General features: G+C 40.8%; 1 protein-coding gene across 2 annotated transcripts in view; it reads left to right on the top strand.

Moving 5' to 3' along the window:
* The window catches only part of LOC140699200 (formin-2-like), a 79,266-nt gene extending 60,280 nt beyond the window's left edge, over positions 1–18,986 (top strand). For both annotated transcript variants that reach the window (XM_072970930.1, XM_072970931.1), the window contains one exon: positions 18,854–18,986. In XM_072970930.1, coding sequence (XP_072827031.1) covers positions 18,854–18,934 — 81 coding nt within the window. In that variant the 3' untranslated portion in view covers positions 18,935–18,986. The remainder of the gene's footprint in view (positions 1–18,853) is intronic.
* The last annotated feature ends 2,153 nt before the right edge of the window (positions 18,987–21,139 follow it).

Here is a 21,139-nt window from a genome sequence, read left to right on the forward strand (position 1 = left end):
GTAAACGATTCACTGACTCTGTCACAAGTACTCAGCTCTGTGGTTGTAGTGTGAAATAAGCCATGGATGGTGTGTCATGAACGAGCATGGCTGTTATTTCCTAACAAAACTTCATTTACAGAAACAGGCAGCTGCCAGGATCTGGCCTGCAGGCTGCAGTTTGCTGGCCTGTGGTCTATACATAGGTAATACATGAGTTAAATTAATTAATTTATTTAATTTTACAATTTTATTTATTTATTATTGATACAGTCAATTACAATGTGTCAATCTCTGGTATACAGCACAATGTCCCAGTCTTGCATATACACATATATATTATATATTCATTTTCATATTTTTTCCATTAAAGGTCATTATAAGATATTCAGCATAGTTCCCTGTGCTATACCAAAGAAATATTTTTTAAATCTATTTTTATATATAGTGGCTAATATTTGTAAATCTCAAATTCCCAAATTTATCCCCTCCCATCCCCTTTTCTTGGTAACCAAAGAATTGTTTACTAAGTCTGAGAGTCTGTTTCTGTTTTGCAGATGAGTTCATAGTGTCCTTTTTTTAAAATTCCACACATGAATGATATGCAGTATTTTTCTTTTTCTTTCTGGCTTACTTCACTTAGAATGATGATCTCTAGGTCTATACATGTTGCTGCAAGTGGCATTATTTTATTCTTTTTTATGGCAGAGTAGTATTCCATTGTATCAATATACCACAACTTCTTTATATAGTCATCTGTTGATGGACATTTAGGTTGCTTCCTTGTCTTAGCTATTGTATACAGTGTGGCTATGAACATTGGGGTGCATGTATCTTTTTGCGTTAGAGTTCCCTCTGGATATATACCCAGAAGAGGGTTTGCTAGATCATATGGTAAGTCTATTTTTAGTTTTTTGAGGAATCTCCATACTGTTTTCCACAATGGTTGTGCCAGACTATGCTCCCACCAGCAGTGTTGGAGCACGAGGTAACCTTATTGGGTCAGTTTATATGACTTTTCTTCCTGTCTCTACCCATGCCTGGTCACCAGCCGGTCACATAATAGTTATTGAATTTTCCCATAAAAAATGCAGGTGCTCTTCCTGTGCTGTGTCACTGTCAAAGGGGCTCCTGGATGAGCAGAGGCAGTGGCACAGTATTTCACGGGGGTACAGGAGCTGCATTTTGAGTGGTCAGTGTGGCAGGAGCAGAGTGTCACAGTGGGAGGGGCGAGGCAGAGTCGGCATCCAAGGCAAAGGTTCTGGACGGCACATAACCATTTATGGAGGCTTCTGAAACCTGGGTCTAGGAATCGGAACTCAATCCTCAGAGCAGCAGGGAACCGCTGGAGGGCTGTAGGCAGAGGAGTGTGATGTGATCAGATCTGTGTTTTAGAGGCAGCATTCTGGGTGTTTGTGGAGTGTGGGCCGAGGGGTGTTCTGTGGGTATGACTTGGAGGCTGGAAGATTCTGAGATATTGTGGTAATCCAGGAGAAGGGGAGGAACTGCCCTTAACAATGTAAGTGGTGGTGGGGCTGAAAAAAGGGCAGTTCTGATGATATTGATAGATTAGTGGTTCTCCAACACAAGCGGGCATTGCAGTCACCTGGAGGGCCTGTTAACACACATTGCCGGGCCCCACCCCCAGAGTTTCTGAGTCAGGAGGTCTGAGGTGGGGCTGAAAAATTTGTGGTTCTAACAAGTTCCCAGGTGATGCCGATGCTGCTGGTCCAGGGACCACATTTTGAGAAACACTACCTTAGGAGGTCAAAATGACAAGCCCTGGGGATTTGACTGATCGTGTAAAGGTGAGTGAGACGGCAGAAACAAGGATATATGCCCAGATTTCTGGCTTGAACGATAGGGTAGAGGGGGATGCTGTTTACTGTGTAAAGTTGGGAGAAGTGTTAGTTCACACTTTAGGTCTTACTGAAACTGAGGATAATCTACTGAAAGAAATGTAAAAGTAATTGGTTATTTGTGTCTAGGGGTCAGGAGACAGCCTGGGGGAGAGAGATTGAGGAATCTTCATCGTGTAGCTGATATTTTAAGCTGTTACACACTGAAAAGTGCCTGTGGTGAGAATCAATAAGGGCCTGACATAAAGATGAACATTTACGCAGTGGGCAGGGAGGAGGTCATGAGGAGACAGATAAAGAGCAGTTAGAGAGGTAGGTCAGAGACGGTGATTTTAAAAAAGTCAGGTGGAATATTAAGTGATGTAAAATGTTGCCAAGAGGTCAGGTAAGAGTAAGACTGCAAAGTAGTCATTGCATTTGCCAAAAATTATTGTTAATAACCTTGCAGATACAGAGAGGAGTTGGAGTGTGTTGCAGTGGGCACTGTCCAGGTGTCCCAGGCCGAGGAGGTGGGAGGTGGGTCAGCGTGGGTGTGGGATGAGCTCCGGAGGTTTTGTGTCAGAGAGAAGAACTGAGTGGTTTATGAGTGGGGAAGGAGAACTATTTTTTTAAAAATCTTGGGAGTGTTTTGAGCCCGTGTAGATGCTGATGGCAAGGCTCTAATAGAGCAGGAAATGTTGCAGATTTAGGGGAGAAAGGAGAATGGGTAGTGTATGGTCCAGAGAAAGCCAAAAGGGGCAGGATGCACAGCAACCCCCATGGGGGTTTGCCAGGGATATAAATAGGAGCACCTGTGTTAAAAACAAACATGGAAAGGAGGATGCAGTGCTTTCTAGGTGGCTCGTGGAAGTGAGGGTGTGCTGATGGATTCAGTGTTCTCTACAAACTGGGAGATGCTGACTTCTGCATTGGGTGAGAAGAGGTCTGTGAGGCCGGGTGGTGTGGAAAATGTTTCATTTGGATACCACAGAACCAGGACTGCGGGCTGACTAGAGGAATGGAGGGGTGCCTGTGGAGGCAGAGGTGGGACGTGATGGGTTAATGCTGCCTCTGCCCCAGCACTAGGTGTGGTAGCAGCAAAACAGTGCGCTGATCTCAAGCTGATGTTTTACCCATGGGGATGGATACATCTGAAGGTTAGTGAGGGGGGAGTTGAGGATATTGGCTTGGGAGCGGAGTTGACACAAAAGTGACTTACCTGTACACTCATGTCAATTTGTTTGTCCCCAAGCCATACTGCCTCCATTAGAGAAGGAAACACTTCTTCCACTTTCCCCATGTTCTTTTGGTTAATGGTCCAGAGCATTCAATGTAATTGGGTAATGAGTATTTCTTTAACAAATTAATCTTATTAATTCCGGGTCAGGTGAATGTGCTGTAAAGAATCTTGGGCTAATTTTAAAGATGTTTGAAAAGGATGTTGGGGATTCTTATCAGTAGATATTAGGGATTCAAAGATGGAAGACAGCCTAGGAAATGTGGAGCTTAGCCTGAGAAATCTGTATGAAAAATAAGGACCTGAAGATGTACTTTAAATACTGCCCTGAAATGAGAACTTTAAAAATGAGAATTTTTGCCACGATGCTCCATGTGAAGGCCCTGGCGTGACTGGCTCCCTCGGGGGCAGCTGCCTGGGAGGAGGGCAGTTCTGATTAGTGCTGAAGGGATGCACCTTGGGTGCAGATCAGAAATGCTTTGGAGCTTCCTGCTGTCTGTGAGTCTGGAGAGAGCCCACATTTAAGCCTGCAGGTAGGAGTGAGGTGCCTGCTTGTCGTCACCATCATGTTCTAAGGTCAGGCTTCTCAAGGTAGTTAGGCTGTATTGAAGGCCCTAGTGACTCCTTCAGGGGCACAAAAATAGGATATCCTTGAAAAAGAAACATCTCATGCAAAGCCAAAATATAACTGAGGTTGGGAATTGGCATTAGGGGAACTTTTTGGAGTCTGAAAATCACCCCAGTTTGTAGTAAATATTGGTTGTATGTTGTCTGTATATGTACTGAAGGTGGTTGGAGAAGAGGACTTCTGACAAGAGGAGATGGAGTTCTCAGGTCACAGGACGCAGAGGAGAAAGCCTTTATTTCTAGCATTCTGCTGCAAATGCAAATACAGCTGTAATAAGAGGTGATTTTCAGATTCAGAATAGATGGCAGCAGAAGCCAAGGCAAGGTTTGAGGAGAAATCGGGTGTTATGTACCTTAGAATGCTGATCTTGGCATAATACTCTGCAAACAGGGTATGCAGGACACGGGTTCTGAGATCTGTGCACGATGTAGCAGAAGGTCTTTGCAGGGCCACGATTGGTCCATAAATCCCTCCCCTTCCCAGCTGTAAGTTACAAAACTCAAAGAGAGTTGTCTATGTATGCTGACTTTCAAAGTATGTGGGAAAGCATATACTGAGAAGATTAACATCTGGTTTGCTGTCTAATAAGAAAAAATTTACTGTCTCTATAGGATATATTGCCTTGATATTTAAGAACCCGTCCCAGATTTATCAGGCACCAATCTGTGTCAGTATTGTGCCAGTGCCGTTGACAAATACTATAGGCACACCCTTTAAAGTGATATCTTGACAAAGCAGGAGCTTCAGACTCACTTTGGACATAGCAGTGAAGACCTGTGGGTGGGTGATGCTCTCCCCAGTGTAAGCAGGAGAATGGGAGAGGGAGTGACTAGTCCCACGGCAAATGTAGCTTATGTGAATCCACATGGGTCTAATTTGGTTATGCCAGTCCAGTCAGTAGGAATGGAGGAGAGAGTCAAAAAACTGGAATTTATTTCTTGTTTCTTTATGCCAGGATATTCATACTGCAATGATCTGTGTCATTGAGGATCATGGTAATGTTACTGAGTCCAAACTCGTTCTGCTTGTCACATGATAGGCCAATAAATCAGGAGATGAGGTGTTGGAGCAAGGAACTGTGACTTTATTCAGAAACCCGGCAGACCAAGAGAATGGCAGACTAATGTCTTGGAGAACCATCCTAAAGTCAGAATTCAGGCTCCTTTTACTAAAAAGGGGAGAAGGTGTGGTTGGTTGTTGCAAACTTCTTGGTGTAGGAATTCTTTTTTTTTTTTTTTGTAGCTGCCCTCCTGGGTCAGGTCATGGTGCCCCTTTAAAACCTCTAACAAAACAAATGTTAGTTTCTATTGTGCAACTTGTCATCTTTATAGAAGTGCAAAAGTGTCAATATCCTTAAAGATCAGAGCCTTGACAATAGACTCTCCTGTATATTTCAGGCTAAAGGCAACATATTTTACAAAATGTGCAGAGCTAGCAAAACTAAGCCTAGAAAACAGGGCACAGAGTTAAAGCCAAAGAAACAGATCTAATATGGAGTCAGATTTGTTCTTTTCTGTTACAGCAACAAAACTAAATTGTTTCCACACTTAAGCACTTCTCTCTTTTGCAAAAATAAGTAAGTAAATACCTCAGCAGCTGTCATGGGGGAACGGAAATTGGTCTTGGGTCTCCATACTTGTCATCAGGGAAGCTTGTTTTCCCCTTTCAAAAAAATTTTTTTTTATTTTTGCAGTGCCTTGCCCAGAGTAGGTCTCAGTGATTATCTTTTCACAACAACATCATTAATGACAAAACCCATGAATACCAGCCAACGTCTTGTCAGTGCTTACTAAGGGCCAAGCACAGTGCTGAGTGTTTCACATGGATCACTTAACTTGATTCATTTTAATTTAAACAATTTATTTAATCCTACTTCCATTTTCTGATGTGAAAACTGAGACTCGGTGTAACTTGCTAAGTCATAAGTGGCAGAGATGGAATTCAAACCCAAGAAAGCTGACTCCACGTCTCGTGCCTTTTCTTCACCTTCCATTGCCCGTCTACTGCTGAAGCCTGTTGATTCAAAGATGTTGTTGACTCTTGAACAATGCAGGGGGGCGCAGTGGAGAATCCTCCTATAGGTTATAGGCGTCCGTCCACCTGCACCCACAGTTCAATCTGTGGATTCTGTGCTACTGAAGTATTTATTATTGAAAAAAATTTGTGTATAAGTGGACCTGTGCAGTTCAAACCTGGGTTGTTCAAGGATCAAGGGTCTAGAAACTCTGGCCTTATTTTTTTTCCATTGTCATCACTCTGGTGCAAGTAAACTTTGTGCCTCTAGACAAATGTAATGTCTCCTTATTAGCCTCCATGGTTTCACTCTGGTCCCCTGACCCCAGCTCCTCTCACTTAGAGGAGTGATCACATCACACTTGCTGGAGATGCTTCACCTTCAGCTGAGGGCAACCCCAAAGCTCTTGTTCATGGTTCACAGGGCCCTTCCTTAGCCACCTCCTGGCTAGGTCTGTAGCTTCAGCCACTGCTCCTCTCTGCCACAGTGTTGTGCTATCCAGAGAGCTTCTAAAATTCTCATTTTGGGGCTCCACTTTTGGAATGTCTGGTGGGCTAGGTCTGAGGTTGGACTCTGGATTATAGGAATTTTTTATCAGCTAGGTTTGGGAAAGCCTCACTCTAGAAAATCTGTTCTGTGAATATTAGTTGCTGCCTAGATGTGCAAACTGCATTTTGCCTTTCTTCCTTTGACTCCAAGGGGGTCCTACCTTTGAATTCTCAAAGAGTTTTAGCTCAGCTAATGAAAGCTGCTGTGCTAGAACTCAGCGTAATGACAGAACATTTTCCCCAGACTGCTCATTAAGGCTTTGGTCCACTGTTTGTGTGTGATTGAGAAACTGCTCAGCTGAGAGAGAGAAAGAGAGAGAGGCAGTTGGTCTTCAGGCAGTTGATAGAATCTTCAGTAGAGCTAAGGCCACCTTTAATTTCTTACAGGGACTTTCTCTGTTTAATACTTTCATTATTCTTACTTGAAAAAAGTTGAGGTGTAAAATGCAGATATTCAAACCTAGAAATGTACTGAATAAATTCCTATCTTTAATAAAAAGTGTATCAAATATAATCTTACCCAGTATTCACTGTGGCCCCAGGCCTAATCCCTGGGATATTTCTTCCTTTTGCTTCTTTCTTTATATATTTATAAGCGTGTTCTTCTGAATTTCACTTTTGAAGCTAAGGGGTTATGGAATATTGAAGTTACAGAGTATTTAAGACTGAGAATAAAATAATTATGAGTTTATCAAACTTTCAAACAATCCGAGAGAAAAAATTTTCAACCTCTTTAATAATCTTGTCTACAGGGTATGTATTCTAGATTAAGCAGTTGTTATGGAATGCATATACAGACAGAGATAAAGTTATTTTTATAGGTTGATTTTTACAAATTTTTTATCTTTACCCTTATCACACATACCAAGTATTTCTGATTTGATTTGTAAGCGATTTAGTTGTACCACATAATTGTTGGTACAAACATTTTATGTGTATGCATAAAATAAGCAAGGTACTATTAATGTCAGATTATTCCATTTCTTTTTCTGCTAATGCCAAGCATTTCTGCTACATTTATTCTACTGCATTGTTCATTTTTGTTCCCCTATTTGTGCTGAAGAGAAATTAGGTAGCCATTTCTTCTTGGCATGTCTCTACGCTCAGCAAATATGGCCATTGAAGTACTAAATTTCAGTCAAAAATAGAACTCAGCTTCATTTTGAAAGTTTCTTTTTGTTCATGCACAGGGATCCAAGTATCGGATGTGTAGCTCTGCCCTTTTCTGGTCATTTCAAATTATGGAAAGAGAATTCCCAGAATGGGATTGCAATGATCTTTAACAATGTGGGGGTGAGGGCCTACCCTCCGATAGTCTAAAAGCTGCATATAATTTATAGTGAGCTCTTCGTATCTGCAGTTCAACCAACTGGTAGTACTGCAGTATTTACTGTTGAGAAAGTTTGCATGTACGTGGACCCATGCAGTTCAAACACATGTAGTTTAAGGGTCAGGTATAATTTCCAAGTTTACACAGTGACTGGAAGACATGTTAAAATTCAGCACCACAAGATATACTCACTGGAAAATTAATTGTAATAGTTTTGATTTTAAAAATTTAAAAATTTTGTTCATTTAGCAATTTTTTTTAAAATTGGAGAGAAATGGAAGCTGCTTTCTACATTGCCAGGAAAATAGTAACTGTAGTTTTCTTTCTCCAAGTACAGATGAAAACAAATATGGATACAGTTAAGGATATAATCATATTGGAGAAAATAATCCAATAATTTGACTGGTGATGTTGATGAAATTAAAGGTTTCTTGTACTCTTATGACCCAGTGCTTTCTCAGTTAAAGCTCTGGATAACTCCCTTCAGCTGAGTTTTAGGTTAAGCAAACACACCTTCGTTTTTAGATAAAACAATTTTCACTAAGTTGAATTTACTAAACGACTATGTCCTTTAGCTAAAGGATTAACTTTTATTGAAATATTATTTCACTTTTAAGGAGCTTATGTCAAGATGTAAAGGTCATGGACTCTTACAGATGTGATGGGCTACAAATGCAGATTTAAGGTCAGCCATCCATCAGACGTGGTCCGTGCGGTACTGACGGAAACTGGTTAATCTTTTCTGCACCCAGCATAATATGACCACTGATTAAACAAGACATCAGTTCATCCCATGTTCTCCTTAGTTACAAACAAGAAGCAGTGTCTTTAGGCATGAGGAAAGTTTTCACAAGTTAAGACCAAGCAAAACACAATTAAGGCACATCCTTCTCAGAACCTTGTTGGATTATGACTTTAATTAATATTATTGTGATGTTTAATAATAATTTGAAATTAAAGTCCATCTAAAGAGTACTGAGCTAGGTGATGAAAATTGATTTTGTTTCTAAACTCTTACTGTGTTACCTCACTGGTAAATGATGTCCAACTCCATGACCTCTAATGACCTCAAATAACAATAACATTTTTGAAGTCCTTACTTTGCTAAGGATTTTACATATGTCATTTGATCATTATAACACCTTATAACACCCCTGGGAGGTATTAATTATTAATATCTGTTTTAGAGGGAGACTGGATATTGTAACTAGTAGGAAATGGTTCCCATCTCAGTCTGTTGAACTCTGAAATGTCTGCTCTTAACCACCATCACTGTTATGCAGAGGTCTTTGAATGTGTTTTAGAATCGTTAGTCTATGAATACAAACATAATAGCGATTGACAAGTATGGTCAAAGGCAAATGCACAAGTTCTAACAGGAACCTTCCTTTGTTAATAACTTCAGAAAATAAGTAATATGTTGTAGAAACAAGACTGAGCTAATGAACTGTCTTCCCAGGGGACTGTACATGGATCATATGGATAAACTGGTACATTAGTATGAGTGCTTGGTCTTTAGAAATGGCTTGTCGAAGCCTCTGTGTTGTGCAGTGATGTTTGAGCTCTGGAGAGTGACGTGTGAGCACAGGCCTTGTCTTTGAACGATGGTGATAACAGCTGTGGCCGTGATGGCAGTACAGTCTGCTCGCTGTCCCATCAGTTTCCCTGGAAGCACCATCCACACCCTCGTGTGTAAGCAGTAGAGCTCATTATGGATTTTTACCTTACTTCCAGGCTGCTACTCATGGTGGATGATAAATTTTAAGTCTGACCCTTTATTTAAACTTCTTTTTCTGAGAAAGAGACTCAGCAGGCAGCTTTAACACATGTGCTGCTTCTGCTTGGTCTCCGTTTTCCTGAAGCAAATTGTCAAACTTCACCTTCAGCTAAAACCTTTGAGAAAATCTAGGCTCTGGTGTGTGAAGCCTGGATTGTGAGGGAGGAGAGTTCTGCCTTGAAAAACCACAAATGCAGTTTCCTGCACTACTTCCTTCTAGTGAAGCAAGTGTCATTACAGGTATTTGGATATTCTCCCCCTCAGCTTGAGGTTTGTGAGTATCTGATTATGAGACTGAATGCTAATGAGCAGAGATCTGTCTCTCACCGCACAGGGCTGTGCGGTACCTGCAGAGGGACCAGCGGACTTTTGAATAAATGGCACTGGTCCAAGTTAGCCCTTGCTCTCAGTGCTCTTTACTTATTTCTTCTCATGGGTGGTCACCACCGTGAGCCCTGACATTTACTCACACATCACACTCCCCCCAATCTAATTCAGTCCTGATCTCTCTCCTCCAGGCCCCATCTGAACCTACGTGCCCTTTTGATAAACTGAGCTACTTTTTTCCTTCAAAAAATTCCTTTTACTTCTTCCTTTAACTTAGAGTTGGTTTCTTTTTAATCAGATCACATGTTTTTGCAATCCATACCTTTGCTGGATCTCTTTGGATCTCCTAATCTCACGGTGCCAGGAATTAGGGGTGTGTGTGTGTGTGTGTGTTTGTGTGTGTGTGTGTTCATCAGTCATGTCATACGGTGCCTTCCTACCAGGATCACCTCTTCCTGGGCCTGCTCCCATATCTCGGGAACCTCAACACTACAGCCCTGTTGCCTGTCCCTACTTCCAGTGTGAGCTGGACTGTTAGGCACAAAAGTCATGCTAAATTTCCGATTTAGGAAATTCTGTTTCTGGAACCATTGCTGCTGTACTAAGCAGATCTGTGCAGAGATAAGCTTGCTACTATCTTAGCATTTCTCAGGCTTTTCCTGGAGTTTCTCCCTCACTGCCATCACCTTCTGCTCTCCTACCCAGGGCTGTGGGCAGTTACTGGAGAAAGTCCACGAACGTCCGAGAGGCCTGCTCTGAGCTGCCTGCGTACCCTGCACTGAGCAGCACATGTTTTATTTCCCACTGCCTCTTGCTGGCCCTTCCCTGTTTCAAATGCCTTTCCTTGTCCTTAGCAACCATCCAGCCTATTCATTCTGAGCTGGGACTCTCTCATTTTATTGGGAGTTTGGAGTTTTATGTGATCTTACTCAGTTTCCTCTTACATGGACTAACTCTTCTTGCAAAAGTTCTGGAAAATATGCTTCTATTTTTCTACCACTATTTTGTCCTCTATTATTCAATTTCTAGTCACATCACCATTTAAGATCTTTCTGAAAAGATGTCTGTTTCCTTAGTTTTTTAAAATAATTTTTTAAGATTTATCTTTTATTTCCTTATTTTATGTATTTATTGGGGGGAGTTAATTAAGTTTGTTTATTTTTAGTGGAGGTGCTGGGGGTTGAACCCAAGACCTCATGCATGCTAAGCACACACTCTAGCACTGAGCTCTACCCTCCTGCCTGTTCTCTTAGTTTTTGAGAGTTCACTTTACTTCTGGTAGGATTTGAGGCAGTTTTAAACAAGGCTTCCTAAAAATGCCTATTCACTTGGCTTGCTGCAAAACACTACTTTTTCTCCTTATTCCTTCTTGCTGCTAAAATATAGATGTTTCTTAAGGTAAAGTCCTTACGTTTGTCTTCCCTCCCCTCTCCCCTCCTCTTTGTCTTTACACATACATCCTGACTTGCATGCAGATCCCAACTCTAGTCACATATGCATCTGTCTGCCTGCTGAGAGCCTTGACCTCAGGTTTCCACTGGCATCTTAGAGTCAGCAATTTTGAAATCAGACTCCTTTGCCAAATGCCACCAATTTGTCCTCCTTCCTTGAAGTGAAAGGGCCACCACCATCCCTCTGCTTTAGGCCTCTTGTCTGGATTAGTCCCTTCACTTCCCCTTCCCTGCTCATTGTGACTCACTTTTACGAGGACCAGGTGTGATTTATCTCATGGAGGGCTCCTTGTCCTGTGAAGTTAGTGCACAGCATGACTGTATCCAGGGCCTCCACTCTCCCCCTCCGTCCCCCTCTTCTCCACCTTTACTCTCCCTGGTCCCCACCCTACCCCACCTCCCACATACCCCATAATTGTGACCCCTGCAGCCAACCAAGGGGGCTTGACTACCCCGCGTAGCCTCCCAGGACTGGGGCCACCAATCTGTGGCTTATACTGCTCATTCCGCACGGAGGCGCTCCACCCATATGATCTCCCTTGCACTCAGTTCCCTCCCAGGAACACAGGTCCCAACCTCATCACTTCTCTTCCCTTCCTACACAATTGTGTATCTTTCTGACAGCCTTGGTTGTACGCCAGTCCTTCTGCCATTTTCCAGTTAGCTTTTCAGTGAGGTTTGTTCCACATGTAGACGTATGTTTGATGTGTTCACCAGGAGAGGTGAGCTCCACATCTTCTTATTCCACAACCTTGACTGAGCCCATTTCAGCATTTCAGTAAGACCATTCCAATATCTCATAGCTTCCGATGACACTGACTCCTTAAGAAAAATATCCTATTTATTGCTTTCTGTTGTTAATCTGTTTTTTGTGGCTGCTTTTAAAATTTTATTTTTACCTTTTTTCCCTAAAAGTTTTACCAAGTGTACCTAAGTGTGGTTGTCTCTATATTTATTCTTCTAGTTTTCATAGGGCTTCATAAATCAGTGACTCGAATGTATTCTGTCATTTTATAATGGCATCAGCCATGGCCTCTTTTCAGATGATGCTTCAGTGTTACTCTGTCTGTTTTCCTTTCCTTCTGTCAGGCCAGTTGCACATGCATTATAGTTTCTCACTGTTTCCTGTATGTCTCTTACTCTCTCTGTGGTCAGCGAGCCTTCTCACTCTGTTTCATCCTAGGTGGTTTCTGTTCATCTCTCTTCAAGTGCACTAACTCTATAGTCAGCTTCTTCTCATCTACCCTTAAACACATCTGTTGCCTAGTTTAATTTTGGTTATTTTATCAATTCTAGAATTTCTCATTTCTTTAATTGTTTACAGTTTTGTATTGGAATTCTACATTTTGTCTTTTATTTTCTTGAAATGATTCTATATAATTATTTAAAAATATGTGTCTGATAATATCTGATGCACTTGTGTGTCTTCTGTTATTTTTCTATTCATTTTTAGAAATTTTTTATTTGTGTCAGCATGCTTCCAGTTATGTTTTATTTTATGCTGTGTAGATATCTGAATTGATATAACCTGTTTACAGATAGGATTTGTATTTGGTTTTGTGTGGGATCTGGGACACTAAAATTCCAGGATCAGCTTGAATTATATTCAGGGATTTAGGTGATTTGAAGTTGAGTTTTGGTCTACTTCTAGTTTGCCTTTATTCCTAGTATGATGGCCTCTTGAATTCTAACATACAGTGAAGGTGTCAGAATCACCATCCTCCAATCCTTTCCCTCATAACTTGCAGTCAGATTCTCACAGAAACCCTCAGGGAAAAAAAGTGAACATGAGTGTCCACTTCCTAGGTGTGTGTTCTCCCCTGGATTCTTGCTTTTCAGTTTGTCAATGTAATACTCCCTTCCCCTTTGCCTCTCAGCAGAAAAATATACATGTAAATGTATATATTCATATATATACACACATACCACACACATATATACACATATATGTCATTTTTTCTAGTCTCCAGCAAAAGAGTGGTTCTAATGACCTCTTCTGTCATTACCTCAGGTTATTAATTTTACAATGCACATGCAGTTTGTAGCCTGTTATTTTCACCTATGAACGTATATCATGAAGAAAATGTTACAGGGCATTTGATGTGATATGATTTTAATGACTCTTGCTTATTTGTACCTACCACAATTGTTTGTTTGTATTGCTGTTGTTGGAAATTTTGCTTTTTTCTCTTTTTAAAACATAAATAACTGATATAAATATATTCTAATATGTGAATATTTTTACATATCATTAATTTACTTTTTCCTCAGAGAAAACTCTAAGTAGAATTGCTGGTTCCAAAGGGATCAGTATTTAAATTCATTGGATGCTCAATTCCCTTCCACAAAATTTGCACAAATTTGCAGTCTCAGTAGTAATGTCAGTGCTTGTTTTGAGCACAGATTTAGGAAAACACCCCTTTATATTATCCTGAAACAGTTTCAAAGACCTCCGCTCAACTTTAGATTTAGTTTTCTTGATATTACTCTTGGTATTCATTTGCATTTCTCATTTTTATATACTCAGTTGACCCTTGAACAGTGTGGGGGCAATGCACCTGTATGGTATAGTTGGGCCCCGTATCTGTGGTTCCTCCACATCTGCAGATTCAATGATGCATAGACTGAGCAGTACTATAGTATTTACTGCTGAAAAAATCTGAGTATAAGTGGACCCTCACAGTTCCAACCTGCATCATTCAAAGGTCCCGAGTACCCTTCCAGGTTTATAACTTATTTAAATATGAACCAGGGGTGCTTTGGTCACTTTTTCCTGTTCTGTCTGGAGCTGATTAAATGGCTACAGTGTAATGTTAATTGTGTCAAGATTGTGGGAGCGATATAAGTTATCAGTGTGAAAATGATCCAATAATTAAACAAATGTACATATTATGTTATTATAAAAGGTTGAGCGCTATGATTACACCCACATAAAATAGTCAGAGAAAGGAGAACAGACCCAGTGGGTGCTGCTGTGTGTGGTACTGATTACTTATTTTTATCTCCCCTGTTTCAAAGCAGTTCTGTACAGTTGTGCTATGGTTTTTTAATAATTAAATGATCAATGCAAACCAAAATGTTGTGAGCACAGTTTAGTCTGTTATCCAGTGAGGCTACCTTTTATTCAGCCAGTCATCCTAGAAAAAGTTCAAATGAGTTTAAGTAGAAGTGGCTCTTCCATCATTTCCCTAATACTAATGTATTTATCATCACCTTATTCCAAAAAGTATTTACAGTAATTAGCAAGAAAGTAAGACAGCATAACATAAGATAATAAAAATCAGGTATGAGTGAAAAGGGAAAAAAGGCAACACTGTGGGAGGAACATGAGCTGGAGCTGGGGTCATGGCTAACCAGAAACACACGTTCCGGAGCCCAGGCCTGAGGCGGGCGGGCCGTGTACTTACTTCAAATGTTCTATTGGCCAGAATGGAAAGCATGTCTCATCCGTAAGATGAAAACAGCACAAATAAACTCAAAATGCCATCCAAGTAGTTCCTCAAATGAAGCTGTGAAGTTCTAATACAAGAACTTTCACCTGCAGACAGCGCTGTGTGAGGGATGGGCATGCCCCACAGGCTACTCCCAGGGGACCTCACCGTCTCCTTCCTCAGGGCTTACAGCCAAGCCAGGTGTTGAGGCCAGTTGAGCAGGTGCAGGCGAAGAGCCCTCTGCTGGCCTGAGACGCACTCTTCTGTGCCCTCCAGGGTAGATGGAGTACATGGAAAGAAACGGGTGTGCAGCACACTGTGGGGCAATGTTTTACATTTTTTCCCTCAGTCACACTTTGGATATCTGGTGGGAGACTGTACTTCATGGAATGTCTAGGGTGCACTGACTGTGTGTCACCACTCAAATATAGATCCTTGGGCCTTGATGGACACTTGAGCTGGGGCGGTGCTGAGAACATCTTAGGAAGTGAGGAACCCAGACTGTTCCCACATGTGTGGACCGCCCATCTCCACCCACTGACAAGTCATAGGAGTGTCAGTGGGATGATGGGAAGGGTACCATGCCTCTCTGAGAGTCATTAGGATTCTGCTTTAATATATAGACTGAGGGCAATGAGATTTTCTTGTATGCAGTTAGCACCATCAAAAAAGTGTTAACCTGAAATATTTTACGGTGACAACCAAACCCTGATCTTCACTAGAAGGATCTCAGTGCAGCACTCTTAGAGTCCCTGACTTTGATCATCATAGTTTTCTTGTGGGCCCTCTCAAATAGACTACTTGTGGATTATAGCTGAGTTATTTGGGGGGCTGTTGTTTATAGGCCAGTTAAAAGATGGGGAAATATCTGCTAAAAGAAACCATTTTTTCTTTTTTGAAATAGCAGGCTTGTGAACTATTTATGCCACTTTTAGATTGTGATTTTCAATCTTCTAATCTGCCTATGGTAGAAAGCTTGTATCTGTTTTCTTTACAGTAAGAAATGACCCAGTTCAACAAAAGTCAAACAGATTTAAGAGTTTAAGAAAGTGCAGTAGTGCCAGGGAAAAATTTCCCTGTTTTAACTCAGATATAAAACTGTGGTTTAATTTGTTAAAAGACAATGTTTATTGATCTTGCCCCGTGTAGTTCCTTAATACTCATTGTGTATCTGTTATGTGTACAGAATAACATCCAGGGGAGAATAAGGGGACATAGGATATGGTTGGTAACTGGTGGCAAGGAGCTTATATACTGTACTTGGGAAAATAGCAAATACATTTCCAAAATGTTGGGAAAACAACAGAGAAAAAGACAAACATGGATGATTGAGGAAACACCACCGGGAATTACTCACTGAATTCAAAACTTAGTGACAGTCAGCACAAACGCCAAGGAGACTCTGCAGACTAAAGTTTGGTCAAGTAGCTTCTCATCATAAAGCAGAGACTTGGTGCTGGTTCTGTGAAGATGTTTTATATGTATGATGACAATTTTGAATTCCTCTAAAAAGGAGTTTTTAAAGTATAAGGGATATGTGACTATTCTAATCAAACAGAGATGAAAGAAAATCAAAACAAGTAGTAATCATGGTGGTTATACTTGCATAAGACCGTGTGGTTTTCCTAGCTCTTTCCACATGGCACTTGCTCCCACCTCACACCAATCTTGTAAAAAAGACCAGAACAGGCATTTTTCTTGAATTACTGGTGAGAACACTGAGGCCTCATAAAGTTATGAGATTTGTCTAGTGTGCAGCACTGACTATATACCAGGAGTTTTGTCTACTCCGTATTTCTCTTTGTATTGTAAAATCGCCAATAGGTTTAGAGATAATGGATTGCTTGATAATGTTGCTTTCCATTTGATACACAAAGTACCCCTTGGTAGTTTGTTAAGTAAATGAGGAAAATGAGATTACCAGCTACAGCCACTGCTCAGATTGACAAGCCATCTCTTTTGTCAAAAAACAAAACAAAACAATTATCTGACAATTGTGTTAATTCAATAAACGTGAGGTGGCTTTTATGAAGTCATGTTAACATTGCCAAATATTAGACCTGTGTACATACCTCATGTGATGAAGGAGTTTTCAGTCAATTGGAGGGAAGCTGAGATGCATTCAGGAAAGTGTTAAGCCACCGTTCTGGACAGCACGCTGTGAACTGTCAGAATGAGGGGCGGCAGGCGTGCGGGGTCAGCCTCGTGATTCAGGAGCGGTGAGGTGAGGCGTCAACCCAACTTCATAACTGACCGGTTTCCATGAGTGGGGAGGACTAGGGAGGGCGTGCTGGTGGAGTGGGACTTCACTTAGGAAACGGATGAATTTGGGAGGATGAATGGAAGGAACATAGAAACATTTAAAGGACAAGTTGAAGAGTGGACATTGGATTCTGTAGATGTTGGAGAGAGACATGAGAGAAGTTTGTGTTTTGCTTATTTTCTGCTAGTGGAGCCGTAGGATGAGGGGGAGGATTTGAGGTTTCCATCACAGCACTGAAATGTACCCTGGTCCTGGGCTGTGACTGCAGGCCTGGAGCATGGGCTGACGTTACTTTTGGTTTATGTCAGGTTGTAGAGAGTGCTTTGAGCAAACCTTGTGTTTTGGTGAATGATGAAATCCTGAATCAAACCATTTATCCCCTTGGCTGCTGGTGCTGCCTCTTTTATGTGGAGCAAATGAAGTCAGAGGCTGAGTGGCTTTATTATTGGGGTGCTGAAGCTCTCTCAGTGAGAGTCCCCTTTTCAGGGTAGGTACAGCTTGCTACCTTGGCACTTGACGACTCCTTCCATGAAAGGTTCACGTGATGCGGACATGCAGAAGGGGGGATTCTGTGCCTAATGGCTCTCAGCAGCCTAAGAGACATCGCCAAACCAGTGGCTCAGTGCAGCACCATCCAGGCATCAAGCCTTAACATCGCCCCTCGCCCAAGTCTTACCTAGTTCTTGTAAGAATGAGGATATTCTCTGATTTGTTTTTGCTGGTCCACTTCATTAAATTCCTTTAGTTTTACCAATGAGAGTTCATTTCTAATATCATGTTAATTAAACCACCTATTTTGACAATGAAAAGCTTTTCCTGATACTTAGTATGCCAAATAGCAAAACTTCTGGTGTCAATCAAGATATGAATTCTTGAAAGAGACCCTGAAATGTTCATCCATGTTTCAAATGTGACCTTTCTGGCTCAATACTAGCTGACTGGGGAATCTGGGTTCTCAGTTTGGGCCTTAACTGCCCTGAAAGTAAAGCTTCAATTACCTGATCTACACATTGTATTTTACTGTGGAGGCTGAGGAATATTTTTTGAATTTCTTAAATCAATTTGTTAAACAAACTACAGAGATAGCAATGCCTTTCCACTGGTTAACTCAGTTTATTTTACAGCCTCAGTGCGGTGGTTACAGTAAACTTTTTTATTTTTGTTTCTACCACTCTGTTATTCTATCTGCTCTAATTTATGCTGATCAGAAGATTTAAGGAGGTGGATCTGTAAGTAAGGAGAATGTCATGAAGAGAACCAAGGGTGTGTATAACTGGGTGCATGGATCCTAAAGCTGTAAAATCCTAATGAGCACTTTCCCGAGGTATTTATAGGCCTCGGAGTGGCCTCCTCTGTGGGATTTCCACTCTGCTTCCTGGCACGAGGTGTAGTTATGAACCTGCTTCTCATTCTGTCCAGATTCTGCTGGTCTGCAGCCGGGAAGAGCTTTCTTTGCCAGATTCTTGCCCGGTTCTTTTCTTCTTGGCAGGGTCATTTACTTTTTCAGTTTTTCTCCCACACAGTTCCCAACTGGGACTCAGGATGAATCAGTTTCCTGGGCTTTTTGTTGTTGAAGGCAAGGAAGCCATTATTGTCCTGTGATGCCCAGCACAGCCTGTCCTCTGAATTTGCCTCAAATTTTTAACAGATTTCCAAGGGACATCAAAGTCCAGGGTATTGAAGATGCCTGGTCAGGGAGCTCTGAGATTGAGTGGATTTTCTGACCTTGTAATTCCTTACAGGCCTACATGGCCTCTTACTCTCAAAGAAAGAGACTTACATTTTACCATAAAAAAGAAGTTGAGACACATGGTTATGAAAATGAAATGGCTGTGTGAAAGAATGTTTATGTTATGAATCTACACTGAATAGTATAAAATGCTGTTTAATGTTGTATGTATGTAGATGCCCACCACACATGTACGTTTATGATGGAAATGATGTTGCAATATATCAGTCAGGAAGATTCCACTTTCATGATTGAATTAAAATAGCTTAAACTTTTTGTTTTGTTTTGTTTTGAAATATAGCAAGATCAACTTCACACCTGGGCTGCAGTTAGTCAACCCACACACTCACTGGATTATATAGACGGGGAGTTTCCCAGGTGAGTCCCGTCTGCTTGGCCACCATCTAAACTTCCTGATGAAGAACACAGGCCCAGGGATGCTGATGCAGGTAGGCCCCCAGGAAGAGTGAATGCTTTGAACGTCACAGCAAGTATCTGTGTGGTGCTTACTGGGTTGCAAGTCTCGGTTTCTCTTCTAAGCATTTCTTAGATTAACTCAAGCAAAATCACTGGGAAGCTTGTTAAATTGAGAATCCTTATGCTGCATCTTCAAGGATGCTGAGTTAGATTTTTGGGGAATGGGGCACTGGAATTGTCCAGTTACTACCTTGTGTACTTAGTTTGAGAACCACCACTTCAGGGTCCAGCTGTGGCCGCCCCCCAAGGAGAAGCTGCACATCCCGTGTGGGCTGAGAGAGCTTGGAAGGGAAATTTTTGCCTACTGGCTTCAAAGGTGGTGGCCACCTCTTCCCACTGTCTCTTCCCTTATTGCTTTCTTCGTGCTTTTCTTCATTTTTCCTTTGCCTTCAGGGATAACTGGGAGAGGCAAGATAGATGTACACATTTTATTAAATCTAAATTTTAAGGAATCTTAAAAATTATACATTCAGATGTAATATTTATTTTTCTAAAAAAATTTGTTTTTTTTCTCTTTGAACCTTGTGTTGTCTTAAAGTATTTTGTGTAATTTTTTAAGTATTTTGAAGATTGCATGAGGTTAACATCAGCTACATGTGGAGCTCAAAACTAGGAAAGCACTTGATTGTATTAAATTAAGAATCATGTTTTTGTAATAATGTTTTTATGGAGTTTGAATGTTTTATTATTTCTTTCTTTTTTCATTTTGGCATAATGAATTTCCAGCTGCTTTTTGGTGGATTGTTCAGGAATATTGACATATGACCCATAAGTGATGAGTAAATAGCAGAGCATTATCGCTATTCAGAAATCTCTCCCTCACCAAGTTTTCCTAAATGGTAGCATCGGTGTTGGAGTTAAGAATTTTGATTCCTCCACCTCATTGGCTTACTGAGAGAAACATGGTGGGCAGAAGCTTGATTTGGACTTGTAAAAAAGGGTGCAGCATAAGAGTATGGAGCTGGGCTCTGCTGCTTATCAGCTCTGAAACCTTGGGCAAGTTTCCAAACCACGGTACTTGGTTTCTCCACCTATAAAATGATGATAAGAATAACATCTCCTGCACTGGGATATTGTGAGAATTGTATGTTAAAGCATAGAATTAGCCTTTAGAATGAAGTCATTATCTTCCTCATGAGTTCCCTTTAAAACCAACAGTGCCCCACATCATCAGTGACTTTATTCTAGGCTCCTGCCTAAAGGTCTGCAGAGGGAGCCTGGTGCTCATAACCTCCTGTTTTTATCCCAGTCCTGGAGTGATGCGTTTGCCTGTTTTTCCTTTGCACTGAGACACTAAAAGGGGGCCCACACCCAACCCTACATGTCCCCCTTTTAACATTTAGTTCTCTTGAAACACTGCTTAGTGTTTTCTTGGTGGACTTTACCCCTGAAATGAACAAAAAATGAGAGATGCAATGTAGGAAACATCGTCGCATGTAGATCTCTGAGTCTCTTGTGGTGCAGAGTACAATTGATCAAAGGCTGAGGTAGGGTTCCTTAATGCAGAGATCTTCAGGGCTGAGGGGGTTCTGACCATAATGACACCTGAAAAAAATTAAGGACATAAAACCATATTTAGTTTTAAAAGGAAAAGCATGTAACTAAAAGTCTTGATCACATTAAATACATTATTTTATTTCTTTATGTTAAAAATTACTTACTGGTTTGGAAATAGCCAGGTGCAGATATAGTAATACTGATCAATTTCACTGAGCGTTCTTTTAACAGTCATTTATATCTTACGTTTTACATCATTGATTAGGGAGGTGTTTTCATTTTTTTTTCTTCCCTAGTGTGTCTTCCTTTCTTAACTTTTCTAATCAAAACATTTATAATAACCTTTAAAATTTTAGGGAAGTTTTAAAATTATGAAACATTTTGTTATTGATTTAGTTGTATACTGGAGGAACACTATATGGAAAGTTAATTTGTGATAATCTGGATTTTAGTTTGGTAAAAGACAACAGTTGAAATTGATGCCAGAAAATTTGTAACCTAGTTTTTCCTTCATTATTTGACATAGCTCGCAAAATGCCAGAGCAGCAATTTTTAATATAACTTGTCTCCTTTTAAAATGTGCATTCTTGAAGAGGATGATGGAGGTAAGTAG

This window comes from Vicugna pacos, chromosome 11 (genome assembly GCF_048564905.1).
Source record: "Vicugna pacos chromosome 11, VicPac4, whole genome shotgun sequence".
Taxonomy (NCBI): Eukaryota; Metazoa; Chordata; class Mammalia; order Artiodactyla; family Camelidae; genus Vicugna; species Vicugna pacos.